Source organism: Drosophila suzukii (genome assembly GCF_043229965.1).
Source record: "Drosophila suzukii chromosome 2 unlocalized genomic scaffold, CBGP_Dsuzu_IsoJpt1.0 scf_2c, whole genome shotgun sequence".
Taxonomy (NCBI): Eukaryota; Metazoa; Arthropoda; class Insecta; order Diptera; family Drosophilidae; genus Drosophila; species Drosophila suzukii.
The window spans coordinates 14,221,870-14,244,665 of record NW_027255896.1 but is presented as its reverse complement, the minus strand read 5'-3'; the positions used below and the strand labels follow the sequence as shown (position 1 = coordinate 14,244,665).

The 22,796-nt window shown below is 42.9% G+C and overlaps 1 protein-coding gene across 1 annotated transcript; it reads left to right on the top strand.

Moving 5' to 3' along the window:
* The first annotated feature begins 4,341 nt into the window (after positions 1-4,341).
* Positions 4,342-18,347, top strand: LOC139353982 (uncharacterized). Its single transcript, XM_070998172.1, has 2 exons — positions 4,342-17,247; positions 17,340-18,347. The coding sequence occupies exon 1, from the start codon at positions 13,829-13,831 to the stop codon at positions 14,153-14,155; it is 327 nt and encodes a 108-aa protein (XP_070854273.1). The 5' UTR covers positions 4,342-13,828; the 3' UTR covers positions 14,156-17,247; positions 17,340-18,347.
* The last annotated feature ends 4,449 nt before the right edge of the window (positions 18,348-22,796 follow it).

Here is a 22,796-nt window from a genome sequence, read left to right as displayed (position 1 = left end):
AGTGTAATGATTAGTGAAGTAAGCTATGTTCTAAAGTAGGTAGGTAGGTCAGGGAGTTTTGATTATGTTAGCAGGTTGTGTAGTTGGTTCGGCAGACACTGCAAAATGTGCTGACTGTATTGGCGGAGCAGTGTGACGTTGAGTCGGTGAGTTGGTGAGACATATAATATGCTGATCAGCAATTCTTATCTACAGTGAGCGCTACTGAGCGCCTGGAACTGTTCCCAACTTGGCTACTGCTTGATTTGTTGGGTGTGGTCATGTTGAGTACCTTTGGGTACGAACATTTTCCCCCATTGAGGGGTACCCTCAATTAAAGCGTGATGTCGGTCAGCCCTTGACCGAATTGTATAGAAAGCATTTCACAAATCATTTACTTTGTTTATGCTAAAGGTTTTGTTGTGTTCCGATTAAAAGGAGACGACAGATCGGGTTGAGATTTATTGTCCAACTGACTTTATTCGGCTCTATATAGCTGTGGTATTTTTGATCTCGGCTTAATCTGATTTATGTGTCGCTTAATAAAGCCTGTGGATGTTCGAAGAATAAATATTATACTGCCTATGGACCGATCGATGACAGCTTTTATCCACTTTTCTCACCTGGCGTAATTTTTGGCAAATACTTTTTGGTTCGGTGAATACTTCTTTGGTTCGATATGCTGGCTTTCAGTTTGTTTTCCAAAAAGTTGACTTAAGATCGTACCCACAGGGCGACCATGTAGAAGTTCTGCAGGACTTTTTCCTTCCGAGTTCGGGGTGAAACGATACGAACTAAGGTATTTCGAAACGGCTATTTTTACTGAATACCCGTCTTTGATGTTTTTGCCGACAGAAGTTTTAAAAGTTTGGACGAAGCGCTCAGCAAGTCCATTTGATGCTGGGTGAAAAGGAGCTGTAGTTAGGTGGTTAATTCCATGTTGAAGGCAAAATTCCTTAAAGGTTTCTGCAGTGAGTTGCGGTCCATTATCACTGACAATTGTTTTGGGGTAACCCTCAATCGCAAATATAGCTGTGAGCGCTGATATTGTATTTGCAGTTGTAGTTGACGACATTTGGGTTATAAACGGGAACTGAGAATAAGCATCGACGCATATTACCACATTGAGTCAAATATAGGACCCGCAAAGTCTATGTGTATCCCTTCCAAGGCACTTGTAGCTTTTGGACACCTTTGAAACGCTTTTACCGGGGCTGCGTTGCCTACCTTGCAAACGGTGCAACTCTTAGTTAGTTGTGCTATGTCGTCGTGGATACCTGGCCACCAAACATGCTGACGTGCTAGTTGTTTCATGCGAACTATTCCCCAGTGACCGTCGTGAAGAAGTATAAGAATTTTACTTCGAAGCTTGCGAGGAATAATAATTCGGTTGACATCAGAATGGAGACATAGCAGCTTGTTGTTGATCGTCAAGGCAAATCTGCGGCTGAAGTAAGGTTGTATTTCGGGATCATCCTGTTGTTCTGGCCAACCAGTTGATACGAAGTCGTATACTCTTTGCAAAATTGCATCGCTTTTTAGACTTTCGTTGATGATATCGGCATTTATTGGACAGGATGTATCGACGATGTTATAGCATTCCTCTTCCTTATCGAAAAGGGGATCTGAGCTTATAGGAAGACGTGAGAGTGCGTCTGCGTTTCCATGAGCTGTGGTTGAGCGATGTTTAATATCAAAATTGTAAGCCATCAATATTATAGCCCAACGCTGGAGTCTGTTTGAAGTCATTGTTGACAAATGCTTGCTAGGATTAAAGATTGTGACCAACGGCTTATGATCAGTTATGAGAATTAATTTCCTGCCATATAAATACTGATGAAACTTCTTTACCCCAAATATTATTTAAAGGGCTTCCTTCTCAATTTGGCTGTATCGGACTTGGTGAACGTCAAGGGTTTTTTGATGCGAAGGCTATTGGCTTTTCCTTGCCATCTGGATGTATGTGTGACAATACAACACCAATGCCGAAAGAGGATGCATCTGTGGCTAAAACAAGCGGAAGATTCTCGTTGAAATTTGCTAGCTCAGTAGCGTCGAGGATATACTTCTTCAAAGCTGAGAAAGCTTGCTGTTGCTCTGATCCAAACTTGAAGGGTACGTTCTTCCTACGCAATTGATTTAGGGGTGAAGCTAACTGGGAGTAATTTGGAATGAAATTGCAGTAATAGTTCACTTTTCCTATGAACGCATATAGCTGTTGTAGATTGCAGGGCGGCCTTAATTCCTTAACGGCTTCTAGACCTGACGAATCTGGAAGGATGCCCCTTAACACTGACCCTTCTACCAAGGTACTCAATTTCATCCCTTAAAAATAAACATTTCTCTTTCTTACATTTTATGCCATTCGCGTGTAAAATGCATAAAATTTGTTCAAGTCTGGCTAGGTGTTGGTCCACTATAGGAGCCGAAATAATTATGTCGTCGAGATAATTTCCACAACCTTCTATTTCACTTAGAAGTTGCTCAAGGTGACGCTGGAATATAGCTGGTGCGTTAGCTAAAGAGACCCAACGAGTGTTGACAACCATAATTTCTTTCGCTGCATCGTCTAACTCCATTTGTAAGTATTTGTCTTTGAAGTCAATTTTGGAGAAATGCGTACCGTGACGAATTTTGTGTAACAAAGACTCACGTGTCGGCAATGGATATTGCTCGATGTCTAATTGGGAATTGACGCCTTGCTTGAAATCGCCGCAGATTCGTAGTGCTCCACCTGGCTTCGGTGCTAGTACTATTGGCGATGCCCAGTTGCTAAATTTTATGGGTTTCCAAATACCTGCTTCTATGAGACGCTGCGCTTCCTCCTTGAACTTAACCTATTGGGCAAGCGGAATTGCCTGCTTTTGTAGAACTTTGGTACGGAATTCGGTTTAAGGTAAATGCTTGCTTTTTTATCATACTCAAATACCTCCTTATACCTCTGGCAAAGATCTGTCATTTGAGTCCCCTGCTTTTCAGTGACGTTTGCGATTTGCTGAATTTCAAAATTGAATGTTTTAAACAAATCCAAGCCGAACAGATTATTGGAGTTCTCCACATTAGCCACAATTATCTCCACCTTTGCCAATTTGTTGCCACACCTTGCTACAGAGTGTAGCTCACCCAGTACAGGAATTTGTTGTTTGCCAAATGCGTGCAAGATTCGATCGCACTTCTGCAGTCTCGGACTGTTTAGCTTTTTGTATGTATTGACATTCAATACTGACACCGTTGCACCAGAATCCATTTGGAAGGATACGATTGTATTGAAGAGTTCCACTTCAATCATAGTTTTGTTTCCTTCAAACTTGACCAAGCTGGAAACGTTGTAAATTGTTTGAATTGACTCTGCGTTTTTGTTTCGGGTTTTTTGTTGATCGGTGTCTTTTTTGTCTTTGCACTGCTTGGATAAGCAAACGACAGCTATGTGCCCCTTTCTGGCACATTTGTGGCATATTGCCTCCCGAATCTTGCAATTTTCGCGAGAATGAGAGTAACCACAGCCAGAGCACGATTTTAAAGCAGTCTTGCCGCCTTTTCCATCAGAAAAATTGCGTTTTTGATGATTTGATTTTTGTGTGTATACTGCGTTTGTATCAAGAGCTCTCTTCTCACTCTCTTTGATTACTGCCACTGTCTTTGTTGTTGCCTCGTAAGTTTCGGCAATTGAGAGAACGTCTTCGAGCGACGGCTTCAACTTCTGCAAAGCGGCTGTGCGAATTGCGTCGAACGGAGTGTGCACAATTATTTGATCGCGGATCATTTCATTAACGTAATTAAATGAACACCCATCGGATTGGCAAACAAATTGACACTCTCTATCAATGCCACGTAGATCGGCGACCCATTCCTTATGTGTCTGTGAGTCTCGCATCTGACGTTTGAAGAATTTGTACTGTGCAGCAACAATATGACACTTCTGCTTGAAATGTTCTGTTAGTTTTTCCGTTATTTGTTCATATGTCTGCTGGTCCAAGTTTTCGCTACCAAACAGATTTTTTACAACCTCAAATATATGAGTGCCTGCCCACGATAGAAAATACGCTTTTTTTCTATCTGCTGCTTGCACCGAGCAAGCGGAGAAGTGCTGTGTTAATTGTTGGAGGTTCGTTTCCCAATTTTGATTTTCTTTGTTAAAGTTTGGAAACGGCGGGCACACGGATAATTCTCCCGATCTGGCTAAGTTCAAACCACTGTTTTGTGAAAGAATGAATTCCATCCATTTTTTTTTGTTGTTGCATCAACTTCTGCTCAAATTCTTGCTGTTGAGCCAATAATGTTTCAAAATGTACTTGGCTGTCAGCCATTGTATGTCTTTTTGCGACACGAATTACACAAAATAAAATTTTGCGGCACTTTTTTCCTCGTTGCCAGAAAATGTTGTGTTCCGATTAAAAGGAGACGACAGATCGGGTTGAGATTTATTGTCCAACTGACTTTATTCGGCTCTGTATAGCTGTGGTGTTTTTGGTATGTTAGAGTGTACATAATAACAGAGAATATCGATAAAGTAAACAGCAAATGGCCAAGATTTCGTGATTATTATACATATAAGGTTTCATGATTTCTTAAAAGCGTGAAAAAAAAATTTGTTCCTGTTTATGCGACACGGCCGAATTCATGCATTTTATCAATCTCAGCTGACAGATATGCCGGACCGGTGGAAAAAGGTGTTAGCGATTATTAAACCGATTATTTTTCTGATTTGCCTGAACTAATCTTGCTAGTTTTAAAGGTAAAGTGTGTGCAAGCCATTGGCACTGAATGAAAAATAATTTGTTAAATGTAAGGTGTATTTATATATTTATATCGATCTGGCAACTCCGATAATTGTATAGAGTTACCGGAGTTAGTTTGTCACCATTTCACGCTTTGAGGTTGAATTCATAGTCAACTTTCGTGTGTTGTCGAATTCGTGAAACGATGTTTATGCACACACGAATCGAATTAGAAATGTTGTACAAAAGTCAGCCCTTTTGTAGGTTTAAATTGATGAGAAGTCGGTTCTACATTAATTGGTTTTTCTCTTGCAGTATAAAGTTCAGTCAGCTGCAATTAACCATTATATGTATCGGTTGATTCTCGATCGGACGAGTCAGTGTCGCTAGTTCTTGATTGGCAACATATATCTTCAGGCTCTTTTATTTTATGATCAATCAATGCTACGTTCTTTAAATGATTCCCTTCTTCATCCAGTGAAATCTCATTTTGCAGTTTGCTTTCTTATATATCAAATTGATTATTATTCATCGGATTATTATCTTTCGTTGGCTCATAAGCAGCGTTGGTCCTGCAAAACCACCTCTGTCTTCTACCAGAATAGGGTTGATTTTCGTATGAGATGAGGTTTCTTTATCGAGATTACATAACCAAGCCTTGTGCCTTGGGCCAACGGTCTATTAGGTCCCAGTTCAAGAAGTTCACCGGTTATTACACGAGAAAATACTTTAACCCCTAAGGTTAGGTCAATGGGTCCAGGTTGCCGAAAGTCAGGATCTGCTAACGGCAGTCCCTCGGGAATATTAAGATCGGTTGCAATCGGTACTGACGGTTGGTCTGTAATGACTGTGGGCATAATAAATACCTCTAATAGTTTTTCAAACCCTGATGTACATGATGAGAGCTTTAGTGTTGATCTAATTGCTGTTGATATCTTTCCTCCGATTCCAGATATTTCAATCGGTGACCTTTCCTTAAGAGATAGCAGATCTGCCATTCTCCTTGAGATATGATTCACCTGTGATCCACCATCTTTTACAGCGCGACATGTTTGTAAATGACCGTTTGGCCCTTGTAATGAGACCTTGGCGGTCGCGAGCAGAGTGTATCCTCCTACGTTGTCGTAGCCTGCAATGGTTACTGCGCCGGCCACTTGATTGCTAGTCGGTCCTTGTTATAACAGTCATGATCCACAGATTTCAACCTTATGAGCTGTAGACAAACAATTTGTGCATGCTCCTACTTGAATAATGGCTTGGCGCCGTGCTTTGCGGTCCATTTGCTGGATACGGCTACATGCTCTAAGATTATGTTGTCATAGGTGACAAATCTTACAGCTCTCTTCGTTGTGAACTGACTGATGTCGGAGTATTGCTGTAGGTTGAGCGCTTATCGTCTCCAGTATGCCAGCGCGCCTCTCAATAAACGTCAATACACTCCATTACTTTGGAATTTCCGTTGATGCATCCGCTGAATTTTCTATAGCAGCTAGAGACTGCTGGTCTAGTTTTCTTCTGATAAGAAAACACAGGATTGGATCCCAGGATTTTGTGCTGATATCTAGGTTTTTAAGAGAACTCATTGAGTTTTTTATAGTGTCATGTAAGGCCCTTAGTTGGCGCGATGAGCCGTCTATAAGCCTATGGTCAATAATTTTTGATATGGCGGCGAATACTAGTGTCAAAGAGATCATGAAACCGTGGCCAGTCTAGATACTCGCCGTTGAACTCCAGATTGCTTATAGGCGGAAGTGCCAAGTTTAGGCACATTGGCGCGTCGTTTTCTCGAAGCAGGTTCATATCGTATTCCTCGTATAACGTGTGGAATTGAGCTAGCTCTGCTTCTGCCAGGGCTGCGGCCCCAGGTGTGCTGTCCAATTTGTCGTGGGCTTGCCTCAGTAACGCCCAATGGAGACCCAGGTGCCTTTGTAGGGCTGGGGTGACTGTTGGGCCGTTCGAGGCTAATGTTAATGATGACTCCAATTCGTTGCATCTTCTCTGCAAATGTCGGATCACGGTGTCAATTGCGGAACCTCCTTTGACTTGATCTCTTGTTGTGATCTTGATGTTGGCCGAAGTTCGTCTTGGGGCCTTCGGAAGCCCGCTTCCAGTCGGCATGTTGTCCAGAAAGATGTTCTGATATTTTTCGACCAGCTCCTTAAGTGCTACTACTCGTGAAGAGTACTCACTTCCAGTGGGTAATGCCGCTTGCTGGACTTCTTCGTCCAGGTCGCAAGACTGCTGCCAGAGATCATTTAACTGAATTAGCTTACCGGAATAACAGCCGTCTCGGTGGCGTCGGTCGGCAGAATCCTTGCCATAATTCTTAATGAGCTGTTGGATTTTCCCTTGCAGCTCGATTTGGGTGTCTAGTGACCGATTGTGTTATTCGATTCTTGTGTGACTTGGTTCCTCAACGAATGAAGTAGACATATTGTGTGTTTTGGAAACAAAGAATCCTGTGAAGCGGGATAAAGCTGTGTGTCCTGTGAAGCTTAATGAAACTGAGTATCCTGTGAAGCTGGATGAAGCTGACGTTCCTGTAACGGTGGAAGAAGAAGCATATCCTGTGAAGCTGGATGAAGCTGTGAGTCCTGTGAAGCTGGATAAGCTGAGTATCTTGTGAAGCTGGATGAAGCTGACGTTCCTGTGACGTCGGAAGAAGAAGCGTATCCTGTGAAGCTGGATGAAGCTGACGTTCCTGTGACGCTGGAAGAAGGAGCGTATCCTGTGAAGCTGGATGAAGCTGAGTATCCTGTGAAGCTGGATGAAGCAGAGTATCCTGTGAAGCTGGATGAGCTATGGTTTCCACGGGTCTTAACGGGTCTTCTCGCCAGTCAGAGGTTCAGCCTTTGGTGGGAAGGGGGTTGCTTGAGTGTGATCCTTTGTTGTCACCAATGTTTGTGCCTAACCGAAGTAAACACTTCTGGGTCACACCGCGGGACAAGGGTGTAATGAGCACTTGTCGCTGGCACGGGGACGCTTTGATGGCAGGACGATCGCGTCGAGGCAATGGTAACGATGGTTACTGCGATGCTGGACCACAGGCGATGCTGGAGCTGCGCTGAGGGTGAGCTTACGTGGTTAGCTGCTAGATGAGATAGTGTGTTACGAGCCCTATTCCCAGATGTAGGAAGTAGAACCGCGGATTTATGAGGTGTGTTGATAAATGATTTATTCTTCATTTGGTACATATACTATACATTATATACTATTTGGAACTCGGAAGTTTAGTGTAATGATTAGTAAAGTAAGCTATGTTCTAAAGTAGGTAGGTAGGTCAGGGAGTTTTGATCTTGTAGCAGGTTGTGTTGTTTGTTCGGCAGACACTGCAAAACTTGCTGACTGCATTGGCGGGTCAGTGTGCCGTTGAGTCGGTGAGTTAGTGAGACATTTAATATGCTGATTAGCAATTCTCATTTGCAGTGAGTGCTACTGGTACTGTTCCTTACTTAGCTACTGCTTGATTTGTTGGGTGTGGTCATGTTGAGTATCTTTGGGTACGAACAACACTAAAATTCGAAACAATGAAGACATACTAGAATTTTATATAACTTTTGATAATCACGTCATAGAATGTGGAAATAAGTATTACGGAATGTCCAATTTTAAGACAGAATTATTTGATAACGATTGCACACTAAACCAAGAAGGCTCTTGTTTAACCAGATAAGGTTAGGTTAGGTAGATGTGGTTGGAGATTAGATAACTAATCCCCGCACTTAGGCCACACTGGGCCCTTTGTGATACCACGTGATCTCTGTGCAGATGCTTTTCCCTAGCTCAGGGTTTATTTTTTTCACGAAATAGTTTGTTCTTTTTAGGAAACATAAGAGTTTTGGAATACTTACGCCCTGAATGGCCGCAAGGTTCGGAAGTGTGTAGCTTCCTAGGGCTTTAAAGCGCTTTAGGTTATGCGCTGGGTAGAAGCATAGGAGGTGTTCAATACTCTCCTCTTCGTCTATCTGTTTGCAGCTGCGGCAGAAGTTGTGGTTACTGAGTCCCAGCCTACGCGCCTGAGTCCCTAGAAAACAGTGGCCCGTGAGGGCATTTAGGAGAGTGAAGATATCTTCCCTATTACATTGTAGGCGAGTTTAAGTTCTTTTCGAGTTGTAATTTGGCCACGTGAGTCTAGAATTATGGCATGTTGAGATTGATTTCTCTGCCTGAGGTGGAGTTTGCAAGTAGCCATGGGCATACTCACCGTGTCCTTATAGCGAAGGATGTCGGCGGTTGAACCCTGTCTTGCTAACTCGTCTGCTATGCATTTGCCCTCAATATTTTGGTGTCCAGGCACCCAGATGAGGTTGATTCTTAGATGAGTGGCCATCTCGATAAGAGATTTGCGGCATTCAGAGATAGTTTTGAGTGTTTTGTGTAGGAGTCGAGGGCCCTGAAGGCCGCTTGACTATCCGAGAAGATGAAAATGTCTATGTCGTGATGTTCTGATGTATCCAGGTTGGACATGGCTTCCTGAATTGCCATGACTTCCGCTTGGAAAACACTACAGTGGTCTGGTAGGCGAAATGAGACTTTTATGTCTAGCTCGGGAGAGAAAACTCCCCCACCTGTTTGGGAGTTAGGCTTGGAGCCGTCTGTGTATATGTTGACAGCGTTTTCGAATTGGTGTGGGAGGTTGTCCCAGTCTGTACAGGTGGCTATGAAGATCCTGTATCTTCTTTCGAAGTTGACTATGGGTGGAACGTAGTCTGTAATATGTGGTATGGATATATGGTTTGTTAGGATACTGGAGTGACCCGTGGAGCCTGTTGTCCATGCCGCTGCTTCTCGGAGCCTCTGCGCTGTTGCAGATGCCCAGCTTTTGGCAAGCAGGTCCAGGGGTTGATGTCGAGGATTGTGTTTAGTGCTTACGTGGCGGTGGTGCGAAGCACCACTGATGCAGAGCTCTGCGCTTCCTTGGATCTTGTGAAGGATCTTGAGGTTCCAATTATTTTCTAGGGAAGGCCACCATACGATGTTTCCGTAGAGGAGAATGGGCATGACTATTGCAGTGTATAGCCAGTGAACTATTACGGGGAGAAACCCCACTTCCTCCCTATGGCTATTTTACAAGCGAAGAGAGCTATGGCCGCTTCGCGTGTGCGATCTAGGATGTTGTCTGTCCAGTGGAGCTTTTTGTCTAGGATGACACCTAAGTAATTTGCTTGGTTGCTAAGGGTTAGGCGCGTTTGGTGTAGTTTTGGGAGAGTTAGATTTGGTATCTTATACTTCCTTGTAAAAAGAACTAGTTGGAGTGACGTTGTTAATGGCGTCTTTTATGTCTATTTATTATTGCGGAAACCTCTTTCTATACCAAATACTAGAGAGTGGAGGACGGTATCTGTTGATCTGCTTTTACGGTACGCGTGTTGTGCGTCGGAGAGTAGGCTTGGGTTGATGGTTAGCCTGGTATGGATGTCAATTAGCCTTTCCAGGGTCTTCAGCAAGAAGGAAGAGAGAATTATCGGGCGGAAGTTCTTTGGGTTGATGTGGGAGGGTTTGCCGGCTTTCGGTATAAAAATTACTTTAACGTCCAGTAACCTTGTTCTTATGTGGTTTAAAGCAAGGCAGCCGTGGAAGATGGCTGTCAGCCAGGGTAGGGATATATCTAGTGTCCATTGTAGTTGGGCTGTAAAGAACCCGTCCGGGCCGGGGGATTTGAAGGGCTTAAAAGAGATAATAGCCCACTTAATGCGGTCAGGATTTGATATGTCGTCTATGCTCTGGTCGTCAAGGTTCTCCTCTCTGTAGAGGTCCTCCACTGCATGGGTGTTTTTAGGGAAGTGGGTGTCTAACAGTAGTTCAAGGGTTTCCTGACTGTTTTCCGTCCAGCTGTCAGCATTGGTTTTTAGATAGCCAATGGTTGCTGGAGATTTTGATCAAATTCTTCTGAGTCTGGATGCTTCCGCAGTAGATTCTATGCTACTGCAGAGATTAACCCAAGCTCTTCGTTTTGCTATTCTAATTTCCTTTTTGTATAGGCTTAGTTTTATATGGTATAAATTCCAGGAGATCCGCTTTTGCTGTATTTAGCTCTATTAAAGTAAGTTCCACACTCTCTTTTAAGGTTCGCCAGGGTTGCGTTCCCCCATGGGGGCTTGTGCTTTGCGTATGTGCGTATGTGCGTCGGTGGAGCGTGTAGGTTCCTGTTGAGGAGATTTTTATAGTATCCCCAGTTGGTTAATCTTAGATTAATAATGTTCTCGGCGGGAGGACAGTCTAGAGTTATTGTAAATTCTATGTATCGGTGGTCTGAGAATGAGTGCTCGATCCCCACCTTCCACGCTTCTAGCTGGTTAAGTAGGGGATCAGATATTAGTGTACTGTCTAAGACTTCCCTCATATTTCTAGTGATGACCGTGGTGAGGTTGCCTTCGCTAAACTGTGGAATAAGAATGCAGGTTCTGGTTTTACCCTTACCCTTGGTGTAAAAAACCTTGTTTAGGGGGGTTGATAAGCCACAGGTATTGTTACCAACAATCAATGACTCTTGAATGAGGACTTCGTCTATGTTGCCTGTTGCCAGGCGGATGAGGATGGCAGCGGATGCTGCCTTGCTGTGGTGCAGAATAATCTGCAGGAACTGCACCATCTTTAGGACCGTGGTCGGGCTGGGTACCCTCCGCTTCCTTTGTCAGTTGACACGTACCCTGTATGGGTGGTTTCCTCGTGCTCCATTTCGTCGTCGCTCGGGAGTTCATACGACGCACAGGCAGCCAGGTTGTCTGCCGCTAGCTTGTCCGTGTCGTAGATGCGAAGTTGCACCTTGTCTAACCCGTAATTCAGCCGGCTCTGTTGCGCTGCGAGGAGTTCCAAGCAGGCCTGGTTCAGGACGATAACCACGTTAATTGTGACGCGCTCGGTTTTTTCACCTTAACCACATTCCAACCATCTGTCGGAAGCTCCGGGTTGAACGTGGTCAGCAGGCTGAGGATAGCCCCTGGCTCCGAGGGTGCCGACGGCAGCCACACCCTCGCTCTCGGTCGAGGCGAGATGTCTGCCGCATCGCAAACTGCCAGCTTGGCCCCGGGTTAGACCTCGCCGACCTTGTTGGTGGCAACCTTGTTAAGTGCTGCCGATCTCTCGGCGATCAACTTAACGTTGCCCTGGTACCACCCTGCGTCTGTGCAATCGGGTGGCGGACCTGGGCTCTCGTCTATCACTTTTAAGGCCACAGACGCAAGGGCCCGTCTTACCAGACCCCATTGGTTCCTAGGGATCCTACCGCCTTCATAGCTCTGGTCGATGACGCCAATAATCTTCCGATCCTTTACTGCTTTCGGATCTCGACCATGTGCCGCGGTTGGTTATCTTGGCCTTCTTGCTCGCTGGTTGAGCTGCTTCCATCGACCTATCTCGCTTGTTGCATTTGCTGGTGGTCATAGCGATGTCGAAGTCTGGGATTACCGCCTTTGCCCAGGCTATGTCTTCTTGGATTTTTTGGTAATCCAATTTCGGCGTTTGATCCTCACGTGTGGGGTTGGTGGTCAGCCGTTTGAGGATACGGAATGCTTTCTTTCGTTCCAGAGGTCCTGCCTGGTTAGGTGGTGTCCTCTTCAACTCCTTGGACCTGGTGCTCACCAGAAGACCGGCTTTTGCGCTCCCCTCAGGTTGGAGGAGTTGGTTAGCCACTCCTACGCTGGTGGGAGGCTTGGGCTGGTCTTTTTGGTGGATTTGGCTTATAGGGTTGCGTTGTTCGCTGGTCTTGGCAGGGGTCGATGTCACATGGACTTGGGTTTTCGGAGCAGTGTTCTTGGTCGTCTCATCGTCGCTGGTTGCGACTTCCGACTTTTTAAGAGTGTCGGGCTCTTGTTTGGTGTTGCTTTTTTTATTAAATTTCTCCCACGAGCTGCGAAGGAGGGACAGGTCCACCCGGGCAGAGATCCGCTGTACCCGGGTAAGGCTGACTTCCCTGAGCTCACCGTTTGAGACTGAGTTATTTTTTGACTCGGGCTCCCAGCCAGATTGACTCTCGGCACCGTACGAGTGACACCGTAGTCCAGCCCGTGGTAAGATGAGTTGTGTGGGTAGGGAAGAGGTAGGTTCAAAGAGTGTGGGAAGGGGTATGTGTGAGCTATTTGTCGGAGGCGGCAGCACAAGCGCGACGTCGGTACTGCTACGGCGCAGATACCCGCTGACGGTCCGGGACTACTTATTTACGCGTAATGTTGGGGGCTTGGCGGTAGCCGGGCCGTGTCTAACTATGCAACAAAATCAGAGCAAAAAGTAGAAAGTAGCAATCTAAAAAGAAACCATTTTTGTAAATCGACCCAATACAGTTAATGACACTCTTTTAAATGGGTTATATTCAATAACTCTTAATGACTTTTAAGCTAATAATATATCGAGCAATATTGTAGACATTAAGATATTGTATATTGATATTGATATCACCGCTCGAAAATATACTGATTTTTTACTATACGAATATATTATTTCAAATGATTCGGTATCCTTTTATTCAAATGAAACAAACTCAAATACCAGTTACAATAATATTAATCATATTTACATTTGTATGTTTAATGTTCAATATTCAAGCCACGGCAAATCCATTGTGAGGAGTTGAATAGCTCCCCACAAATAGAAGAAGCAGCAGATGGCCGGCCGCTTACCAGATACGCGGCGAATTCGTAGTAACGGCGCGGCGAGGAGAGTTTGGAGACTTGGATGGAGAACGAGAGAGTTTGAAGACCAAGGATGGAGATCGAGAGAGAATGGAGACTTCGCGGGCAAGGCAAGAGTGCCGTGTCCAAAAGCGGATAACGGAACTCCACTGGACTTTGGACTCTCCCGTGAACTTTAGACGGGAATAGGAAGTGCCACATCTCGGCAGTGGAGCGGCATACAGGCGTGCCACAAGCATCACGGGAATCAGCGGGACGGCAGCAGTAGGCGGAGCATCGATTGGAAGCGGTTCGTGGAGGACAAGTGGGTCAACCAGGAGGCACGGGCTTTGGACCCGGAGTGGAGAGATCCAGCGGGCCATGCACAAAAGGGAAATAACGGTTCCCGGAGGCCCTATATAAGGCCGCAGAGCGCTGGCAGCTGGATCAGTCGATCACGAGGAGTCAAACCTTTAAGATCAGTTATAGTACCAAGTGAACAGTCAGTCAAGCAAGTAATCTACGATGGAGTCACAACCAAGCGAGTCGTCGGAAGCAGCGCCGTGGGAAGCATACAAGGAGCAAGATCGCCACGTCGAGACGTTCGGGATTGGGACATCAGGAATCACCGAATTGAGACTCAAGTGGCTGAGTTCCGGAAGGTATCACACGGCTAAGTCAAGGCGTTTGCTTTCCAACTTTGTCACGACCACACCCTGGCGAGTCGCCCAGCGGGTCTGTCAGAGACAAGAGTCCTATGACGAAGAACCGTCAGCTTGGGGAGGAAAGTTGCCTGCGACCCAGCGTACCTTGCCCGACCAAGCAGGACCTGGCGTGACGGAGGAGCGGTAGATCGATTTGCGGTTTCAAGAGGCGGCCGCATGGAGAGCCCTGCGATTACCGGCGAAGTTCCCGAACAGCCACCGCCCAACTCTCCGAGTGCCAGAACGACAAGCTACTGTTCAGGAGACAGCGCAGAGGACATCGATAGCGACGCCAGCAGACATTTCCGGCAGCCACGTTACTATCGCCGCGCGGAGCTCATTGGGGAGCACAGGAGCGTCACGGACGTCACGCATTACGGTGAAGCCGGGTGGAACGTTCGCCTGCGCTAGGCGTAAAGCAAAGTGAACTGCTAGGCAGCTTCCTGGCGGCAGCCTTGACTGTCAGCGCGATCTGAGCAAAATCTAGCGGGACCGTCCGCGACAAAGCAAGGGACAGGCTTGTTCGCCCTAGTCTGAGAACGGTGACGCTTCCCTAAGCCCACAAGGCCGAACTCTCTGTGAGTCTAACGCGCAACCCCGAGGCAGCGCGTCGGCAAGCAAGCAGAGGCGGCCACTACGAGCGTCCCGAAACCCAGGAGCCAGCGGAAGACGAGTCAACGCGTCGACAAGTCAGAAAGAGGAGCGCCAGCAGCCGGCGGAACCAGAGCCAGGAGATACCGAAGCCAGCCCAGCCACACACCTGCTGTACTAGCACCACGAGAATAAATCCCACTGTTACCATTTTAAGCCTTTGTTTTCTCACTGATCTACGGGGCAGTCACGTCATATAAATTTCGTGGGACGAACACACAATCTTCTGAGCTAGCAGCATGAATCTCGTAGCGAGCAGACACAAAATCAGTTCGTTACACCATATAGAAATACAACCAGAAAGTAATGTTCCCGACAATGAAAAAAGTAATATTACCGATAATGAAAATACCCTAGGAAAAAATTTCATTGTCGAATTGACTAATCGATTACATTCAATATACCCATCAGTTTCAATGAATCGGGACCATTCAATTTAAAATGGGTACCTACCCATTTTATAAAAAACTTTGAGCTAAAAGCTAATTTCCACATAACTCTGACTGACTCCGAGATAGATTTCTTTTACTACTCCGCAAAGTTATTCCCACCCAGATAAGATAAAAGTAACTGCAAAAAGACTTTTTCAAAAATCTTTTTTTTATATTTTTAATGATTATTTGAATGTGACAATGTCAGAAATGCAAATTTTTAAACATTTTCAAAAAATCATAAAAAAAATATAAACCCAAAAATATCAGGACAAAATTGTCAAGCTCAGAATGAAAAAGAGAAAAATATGGCTCCAATACAAATTTCTTAGCATTTTCAAAAAATTATAAAAAACGTAAGTAAGTAAGTAATGGAATATATTATCAAGCTCAGTCTCTGCTTGAGCAAAGAAACTTTTTTTTTTCATTCATATTACGTGTTAGGTGCTCTGCCTGCTTCATGCACTGCCTTTACAATATGTTGGTCTTTTGCCATTAAATGGCGCCTCAGGTTGGTAATGTGGCGTCCATACTGTTTGAAGCCACACAGATTACACAGAGACATATTCGATGCGCTTTCTTATTGAAAAAAATTAATATATTACTTTTCATTTGGAAACTCATTTATATACACCTTTTAACTACACACAGAAGTAAAGCGCTGGATCAAAACAATTTTAATATGAGAATAAACTTTTGTCAGATTCTGAACATAAAAGTGTCTCAGAAAAACCGGTTCCTGTATAGAGAAAACAGAAATGCTTCGTGTCTGAGCGAGACACTTTGAAATAAAAAATACTTCGAGAGTGTCTTTTCTAATCCAGTTTTCAAAGGGTTCAAAGGTTACTGATCTTTTTCTGTCCGCTACAAGAATGGGGAAACTTTTTTAAATCCCTTAGTTGTTTTTTTTCCGGGCATTTAATATTGATTTGTGTTATTAAACTTAGGTAGCTGGGAGAGAAAGGACCTCGACCAACCCGACAAGCCGACCGTCAGTCCCAGTTCCTATTAACCGTGCGTCAGAACCAATATCAAGTTAATAATGTGAGAGGAAAAGTCTATTAGATTTTGGCCATTGCCCCTTGTCCCAAACTGAACACTACACAATCTTGCACCCACGTGGGGCGGATATGGATATTTTCCGTTTCAATTTTTGCTCTTAAAATCCATCCTTTGTTATATAAATTTCACCTTTCAGCTGGTCTTCAGCTTTCATAAAGTATTTTGATGTTTGTTTTGGCTGCAGACGAACCCCAACGGTGGAATCAGCGATTACAATTCGGTTGCGTATTGATCGACCTTGCTAGATTCAGGCTGACCAAGATAAATAAACTAATTGAGATATCTTTAAAAGAAAGCCCGTACAATGTTCTAGAGTGTTCCGGACATTGTCCACCAACTTCTGCAATATTTAAAGCAATTCACAATAGTTCATTAAGTGGAGCATTGCATTTTGCGAGAACTATAAGATGAGGAAAACTGACAGAGAGATAAACTAACTCAATTATTGAAAATTGTTTGATTTGTGTGCGTTAAAATATAATAAAATGTCAGTAGCACATAGTAATAAAAACACATATAAGGTCATCCATCAGGTCGGTCCCTTTGCAATGAGTACAAAGCTAATGGCATGCGCTCCAATTAAACATAGATTTCATGACAAATGTTTTGTGGAAGCAATTTGAATCTCTCCGGCGTGTCCAACCTGTTCTACATGTTGTATTCAGCACAATTAAGTTGTAATAACAATATATATAAAAAAATCTTCCTGGAGTGGATGAAACCAGGAAGACTTTACAGCTTAAGAGGATACATTTTTTTCTGAATAAACACAAGACGAATTAGTATGTTCTCTTCAAAAAAATGTCTGTGTACAACAAGCTAATATTTATAATATATATACATATGGTTGAAATCTTAAACGCTAATATAAAGCAAACAATTCAAATGCAACTAGCAGCAAAAAATCTAAACCTGGAAAATGCATCGTTGAAAAATAGCGATATTAGAAATAGAGCACCTGAGATGTCAGCGTTCTTTTCAGGAAACCACTCGAATAACATTGGATATCGAAGAAGGTCGAACACTCAAATAACACCAGGGACAGCAGCAAATATATTCAAAAACTGGCAAATAAAGTTTGAAGGCTCCAAACAAGGTACAGGGTGGCTGATAAAAGCCGCTACCAAAAAAAAATTTAATAACTTTTTTTCTATTTAATGAATCTGGTTAATTTTTTTTATTTTGCAGATTGACTTTTACATTTAACAAAAATGGATAACTGGGACACTGAAACAAGAATTTGGATTGTCCGCCGCTATCACGCACTGGAGTCCGTAGTTTCGGTTCAATGAGAGTATAGGAGCACGTTTGGCGGCAATCCTCCGAGCAGATGGACCATAATGAGACTTGTAAACAATTTTGCCGAGCATGGGACAGTCAACAGAAGACCTTACCATCAAAACCCTTCAGTTCGAACGGAGGAAACAGTCGCTGCTGCCATACAAAACAATCCACGTGTTTCGACAAGAAGCTTATCTGCTCAAGTGGGTGTAAGCAGACAGTCATTACAGTCAATTATGCACAAAGATTTGGACTTATTCGCTTGGAATTTTGCCAGAAGATGCTTCAAATGGTGGAAGAGAATGGAAACATGTTAAACTGTCTTTTCATGTCTGACGAGGCCCATTTCGATTTAAACGGCAATATAAACAAACAAAATGGTCGAATTTGGAGTGCTTTCCAACCCACAGATACTCCATGAGACGGAATTGCATCCACTTCCTGTCACAGTGTGGTGTGCAGTTTCATCACGCTGCATTGTGGGGTCCTACATCTTCGAAGAAAACGGTCACACCGTTACGGTTACTGGAGACCGTTACTTGAGCATGTTGAGAGAGTTTTTCTATCCAGAATTACGCCGAATGAGAATTTCTTTCAACTCTGTGTGGATTCAGCAAGATGGTGCAGTTCCTCACATAGCCCAACCTGTTATGACAGAATTGCGACAAAAATTTCCCAATATGCTGACATCCAGAAACTCCACATTCCGTTGGCCATCCAGGTCGCCTGACCTTACTGCACCTGACTTTTCCTTGTGGGGTTATTGCAAACAGGAAGTCTACAAAGCAAAACCAACAAATTTGAATGAACTAAGGCAATCCATTCGAGAAACAATTGCGGCTATTCCTGTCTCAACTCTCCAAGCAGTAATGAACAACTTTTTGGTAAGATGCCGCGCATGCATCAACGAGCAGGGGGGGGGGGGGGGGGGGGGGGGGGGGGGGGCATTTAAATTCCATTATTTTTAAAACTAATTAAGCTATATTTAATAAAATTGAATGAGCTTTAACATGAATAAAAGAAAAATTAATTCCATACACTGAAAAAAAATTATTTGAGTTTCTTAATGTAGCTAAATTTATCAGCCACCCTGTATAAAATGGAAAAATTTATTTAAAGAAAGTTGATCTTTGACAGAGCCGAATTAAATTATGATTGTCAGTTGCCTTGCGATTATTGGTATCTACTCTTTTCCAATAAGGCTAGTGATTAGTTTTGGATTATTGAATTTCGTACACGGTTTGTGGGAGCTGAGATTGGTATAGACATTCTGGAAAAGTTAAGGAAAAGGCGACAAGGCGAAAAAAAGCTGTTGATGATTATCAATGCCCAGTAGAAAATCTAGCTGATAGGTTCAGCAAGGCATGTCCGAAGGCATTTCCGAAGGTTGACTTGCTAATTAGGAAAGCTAGCCCTAGCTAACACCATGAGTTACTTTATTTACGAATGTCGAAAAGATCACAATTAGGTATTGAGGGGGGCGGGGTGGCTCGATCGATAAAATTAGATGAAGTCCCAAGAAAGAAGGTATGAAAAGCACGTTGGTACTTTGGTGTTTTTTACGCAACGTGCGTGGGTGTTTATTGTGACACTTGGAAAAAAGAACTGCTTAGGCCTAGCTTAACTTAAACGCTCCAGAGCAGAGCGCAGGCTTAGTCGAGAGATGGAGAAAGAGAGGAGAGGGCAGTGCGGGATCGCGAGATGTACACATTTTTAAAAATAAAAAGCCCTTTTGGCGTGAGCAATCTCCCCCCCTTGCGAGGACACCCGTTGCAAGAACGTCAGGATAGTGGGCTCAGGAGCATGATGGAAACGAATATCGGTAGTCCACTGCGAAAGGTGTCTTTGGAATGAGCAGTACTTGTGGAAATGTTCTTCCTGAAGCCGTTTCTGGGCGATAACACAGATCGCAGCTTTTGGGTATCGGAACTATTCTTGCGTTGGAGGAATTTATTTTTGGAAATTCTGCAATTCAATTAGTGTCTTTGGACTGGACGCGGAGAAATTTAGCAGATCGGAAGCTATCGACGGCCTCAAAAGTTCGACGGCGCTCTGGCAAAAAGGAATCAAGCTCGAGCCACGTAGAAATTTCGGGTTTATTTTGGATGGATTGCTCGCATAATGAGAGCGTGAGCTTTGGTAGTTTTGTCGACTACATATAAACCAGAACAGGGTCTCTCTCGAAACTATGGAATGAGCTTCGCCACTTGTTTTTGAATTTAAGTGGAATAATTTTTGCACGGGCGTTAGACAGGAAAAGGTCCCGGAAAGTCGGCCAGCGAAGATAATCGCCAAAGAAAACCTCTATGTCGATAGGAGGGAGCCGAAAGCTATAAGACGTGAAATTTTGGGACGGAGTTACAGAACCTAGAGGCATTTGGGAAGAGCCTTCTTGGATTTGTCGCCATGAGCTGCGCGGCAAACATTTCAAAAGTGGAGTACGTTTGGTAACACTGTCATATGCTGCCTTTACCGTTTTCCACAAGGGATTGAAATTATCGCGACGGATTTTACAATATATGTACTTTAGTTTTCTTTATTTGAAAGGAACATTTATTGTAATCCCCTGACCCACTGTGCGCTGCAGAAAATGTTGATGTACGTATGTATGTACATTGAACATACATATGTGGGGTGCGAGTAGCGGAATAGCGTTGCGGGAATTGTAAAGACTTCGCTTATGCTTGTTTGTCGGTGCGTTTGTTTGTCACCTGCATAATTTAATTGCAGACGATTTGCTGGAGTATAATTTTGGATATTGTTGTTGTTGTGACTAGCGCAGTAATTTATAAGTTTTAGAGCTTGTAGCGTTAGGAAGTCTAAACAATAAATAATAATAATAATATTGCAACTTTGTTTTTAGTTTTAGAAATAATTTAGCCGTAATTGAAGGTCGAAAAAAGTATTTGGAGTGGACTGTAATAGAAAGAGTTGTTAAAGTGGACTGTATTACAATATTTATGTATATATAAACACGCAGCTGGAACACATCAAAAAACAAGAAAGGAAGTTAACTTCGGCAAGCCGAAGTTTTTATACCCTTGCAGTTATAATAATTAAATTTAAAAATACAAAAAATGATATTCCCAATAGTATAAGATAATATGTCAAAAAAAAACCGAAGCTATAATTTGTTTCATATTATTTCCCACCAATTTTCCGATCGTTTCTATGGCAGCTATATGAAATAGTCGTCCGATTTCAATAAAATTAAATTGGAAATTCAAAATTAATTAAGAAATGTTATTTCCAAGCGTAGGAGGTTATATGTTTAAAAATACCGAAGCTATAATATGTTTCTTATTATTTTTCCACCAATTTTCCGATCGTTCCTGTGGCAGCTATATTATACAGTCGTCCGATTTTGATAAAATTAAATTCGAAATTCAAAACTAATTAAAAAATGTTATTTCCAAGCGTAGGAGGTTATATGTTAAAAAACACCAACGATATATATTTCTTAAATTCTTTTTCCGATTATTTCTAAGGGAGCTATAAGATATAGTTGTCCGATCCGGCTCAGACTTATATACTACCTGCAAAAGATATATGATTTTTGTGAAAGTTTCAGCCTGATAGCTGTAAAACTGAGAGACTAGTTTGCGTCGAAACGGACGGACAGACAAACATGGCTAGATCGACTCGTCTAGTCATGTTGATCAAGAATATATATACTTTATGGGGTCGGAAACGTTCGTTGCAAACTTATGACTGAAATCAATATACCCTCTTAAAGAAAAATTTTTTGAATCGGCCATTTTTTACTGTAGCTTTATTATGTTTTACACAAAATTGGAATTAAAAATATATTTGAAGAATATATGATTTGAATAGTAGCACTGGAATTGTTTAAGGTGTACAATTGTGAGAGAAGGAAAACTGGAATATTGTCATGCACAAGTAATGAAATTGAAATACATATGAGATATGCCATTGTGTCGGACTAATTACTTTTGGATTTAGACATTATATCAGAAAGTTAGTCGAAATAGAGTTCGAAAACTAACTCTATGACCGGCAAATAACAGTAAATGGAACTTATCTGAAGAGGCTTAAAACTGCTTGGAAAAATCTAAGGAAACTCCAAAAGACGAAAATCTAAACATTTTGAAATCCGGCTTCGACTGAGCCAAAATGTTAGGGCGGGGTGGCTTGATCGCTGTAATTAGATGATTTCCCAAATTCCCAAGAACGAAGGTACGGGTGTTTATTGTGACACTTGGAAAATAAAACTGCTTAAGCATAGCTTAACTAAAGCGCTCCAGAGTAGAGCAGTGACTTAAGGGAGAGATAGAGTGGGAGAGCAGAGGGCAGTGCGAGCGCGCGAGATGTTGACATCTGGAGGAAAGTGCCGCTCGACACTGCATAAAGAAATTAAACGCCCTTTTGGCGTGATATAAAAACCATTAATCCACGTTCTCTATGTTCATACTAAAATGAACAAACGTGTTCATAAAAAAAAAACCAAAAACAAGAAGAGTCAAATGAAACAGAACCGGAACGTAAGCCTTTTGTTATGGGTGTGGAGCTTGAGATGTTTTCCAGCCACAATGTCTGAAAAGTAATTCCTTTGGAAACCGTTTGATGTTATTTAATCGGAAACACTTTTCAAATCTCAAAAAAGATTTTGAATGAGTTTTTAAGTGCATCCTTGATCGGCTGCGAGCTTTGCAACTATTTTCAGTACGTGTTCATGCAAAAATTTAAGGCTGTTTGTGATCCGTCTTTAAACATAAAATAATGAGGTATATTATAGTTTCTTTACATAAATAACTTTTGTTTCCCTTAAAATAAGGTGTATACCAAATTGTAGGATTTCTCAAGTACAGAACCAGTGACAATAGTCGCCGCAATAAGTACAGAACAAATTGGGCTGCGGAGAAGTGAATACGTCAAGATTTCTTTTCGTACTAATTTTATTGAGCATGGCTCCGGGTTTATATATGTTAACACTGTTAACGAGTAATTATAAGTCGATACAGATCTTGGGTGATATTTGGATCACCCTAGTGTTTAGTTGCAAAATCAGCATAAACATCTTTACGGGCCGTGCCTGGTTCTTATTGGTGCACTGTATGGTGAGTTATGTTGATTTTGCTAGTGTCAGCACTTTGCTGCACGAGCGGTCGGCTTGCCGGCCGCGCATAGCTTACGTAAAGTCAAATAAGTTTTTAGTTTTACTTGGACATTCATTAAAGAGCATTGGCTTGAATATAAAACTCCGGCATTGGCCGTCAACATTTACTTTATTAGTTGAAATTGGTTATCGAGCCTTAAGGGCCGTTAGCAACGGAGTAAGTTACTCCCGACGTAATCTTCATAAGAAGAGAGCCAGTGGCAACCGCCCAGCTCATCCATAATAGC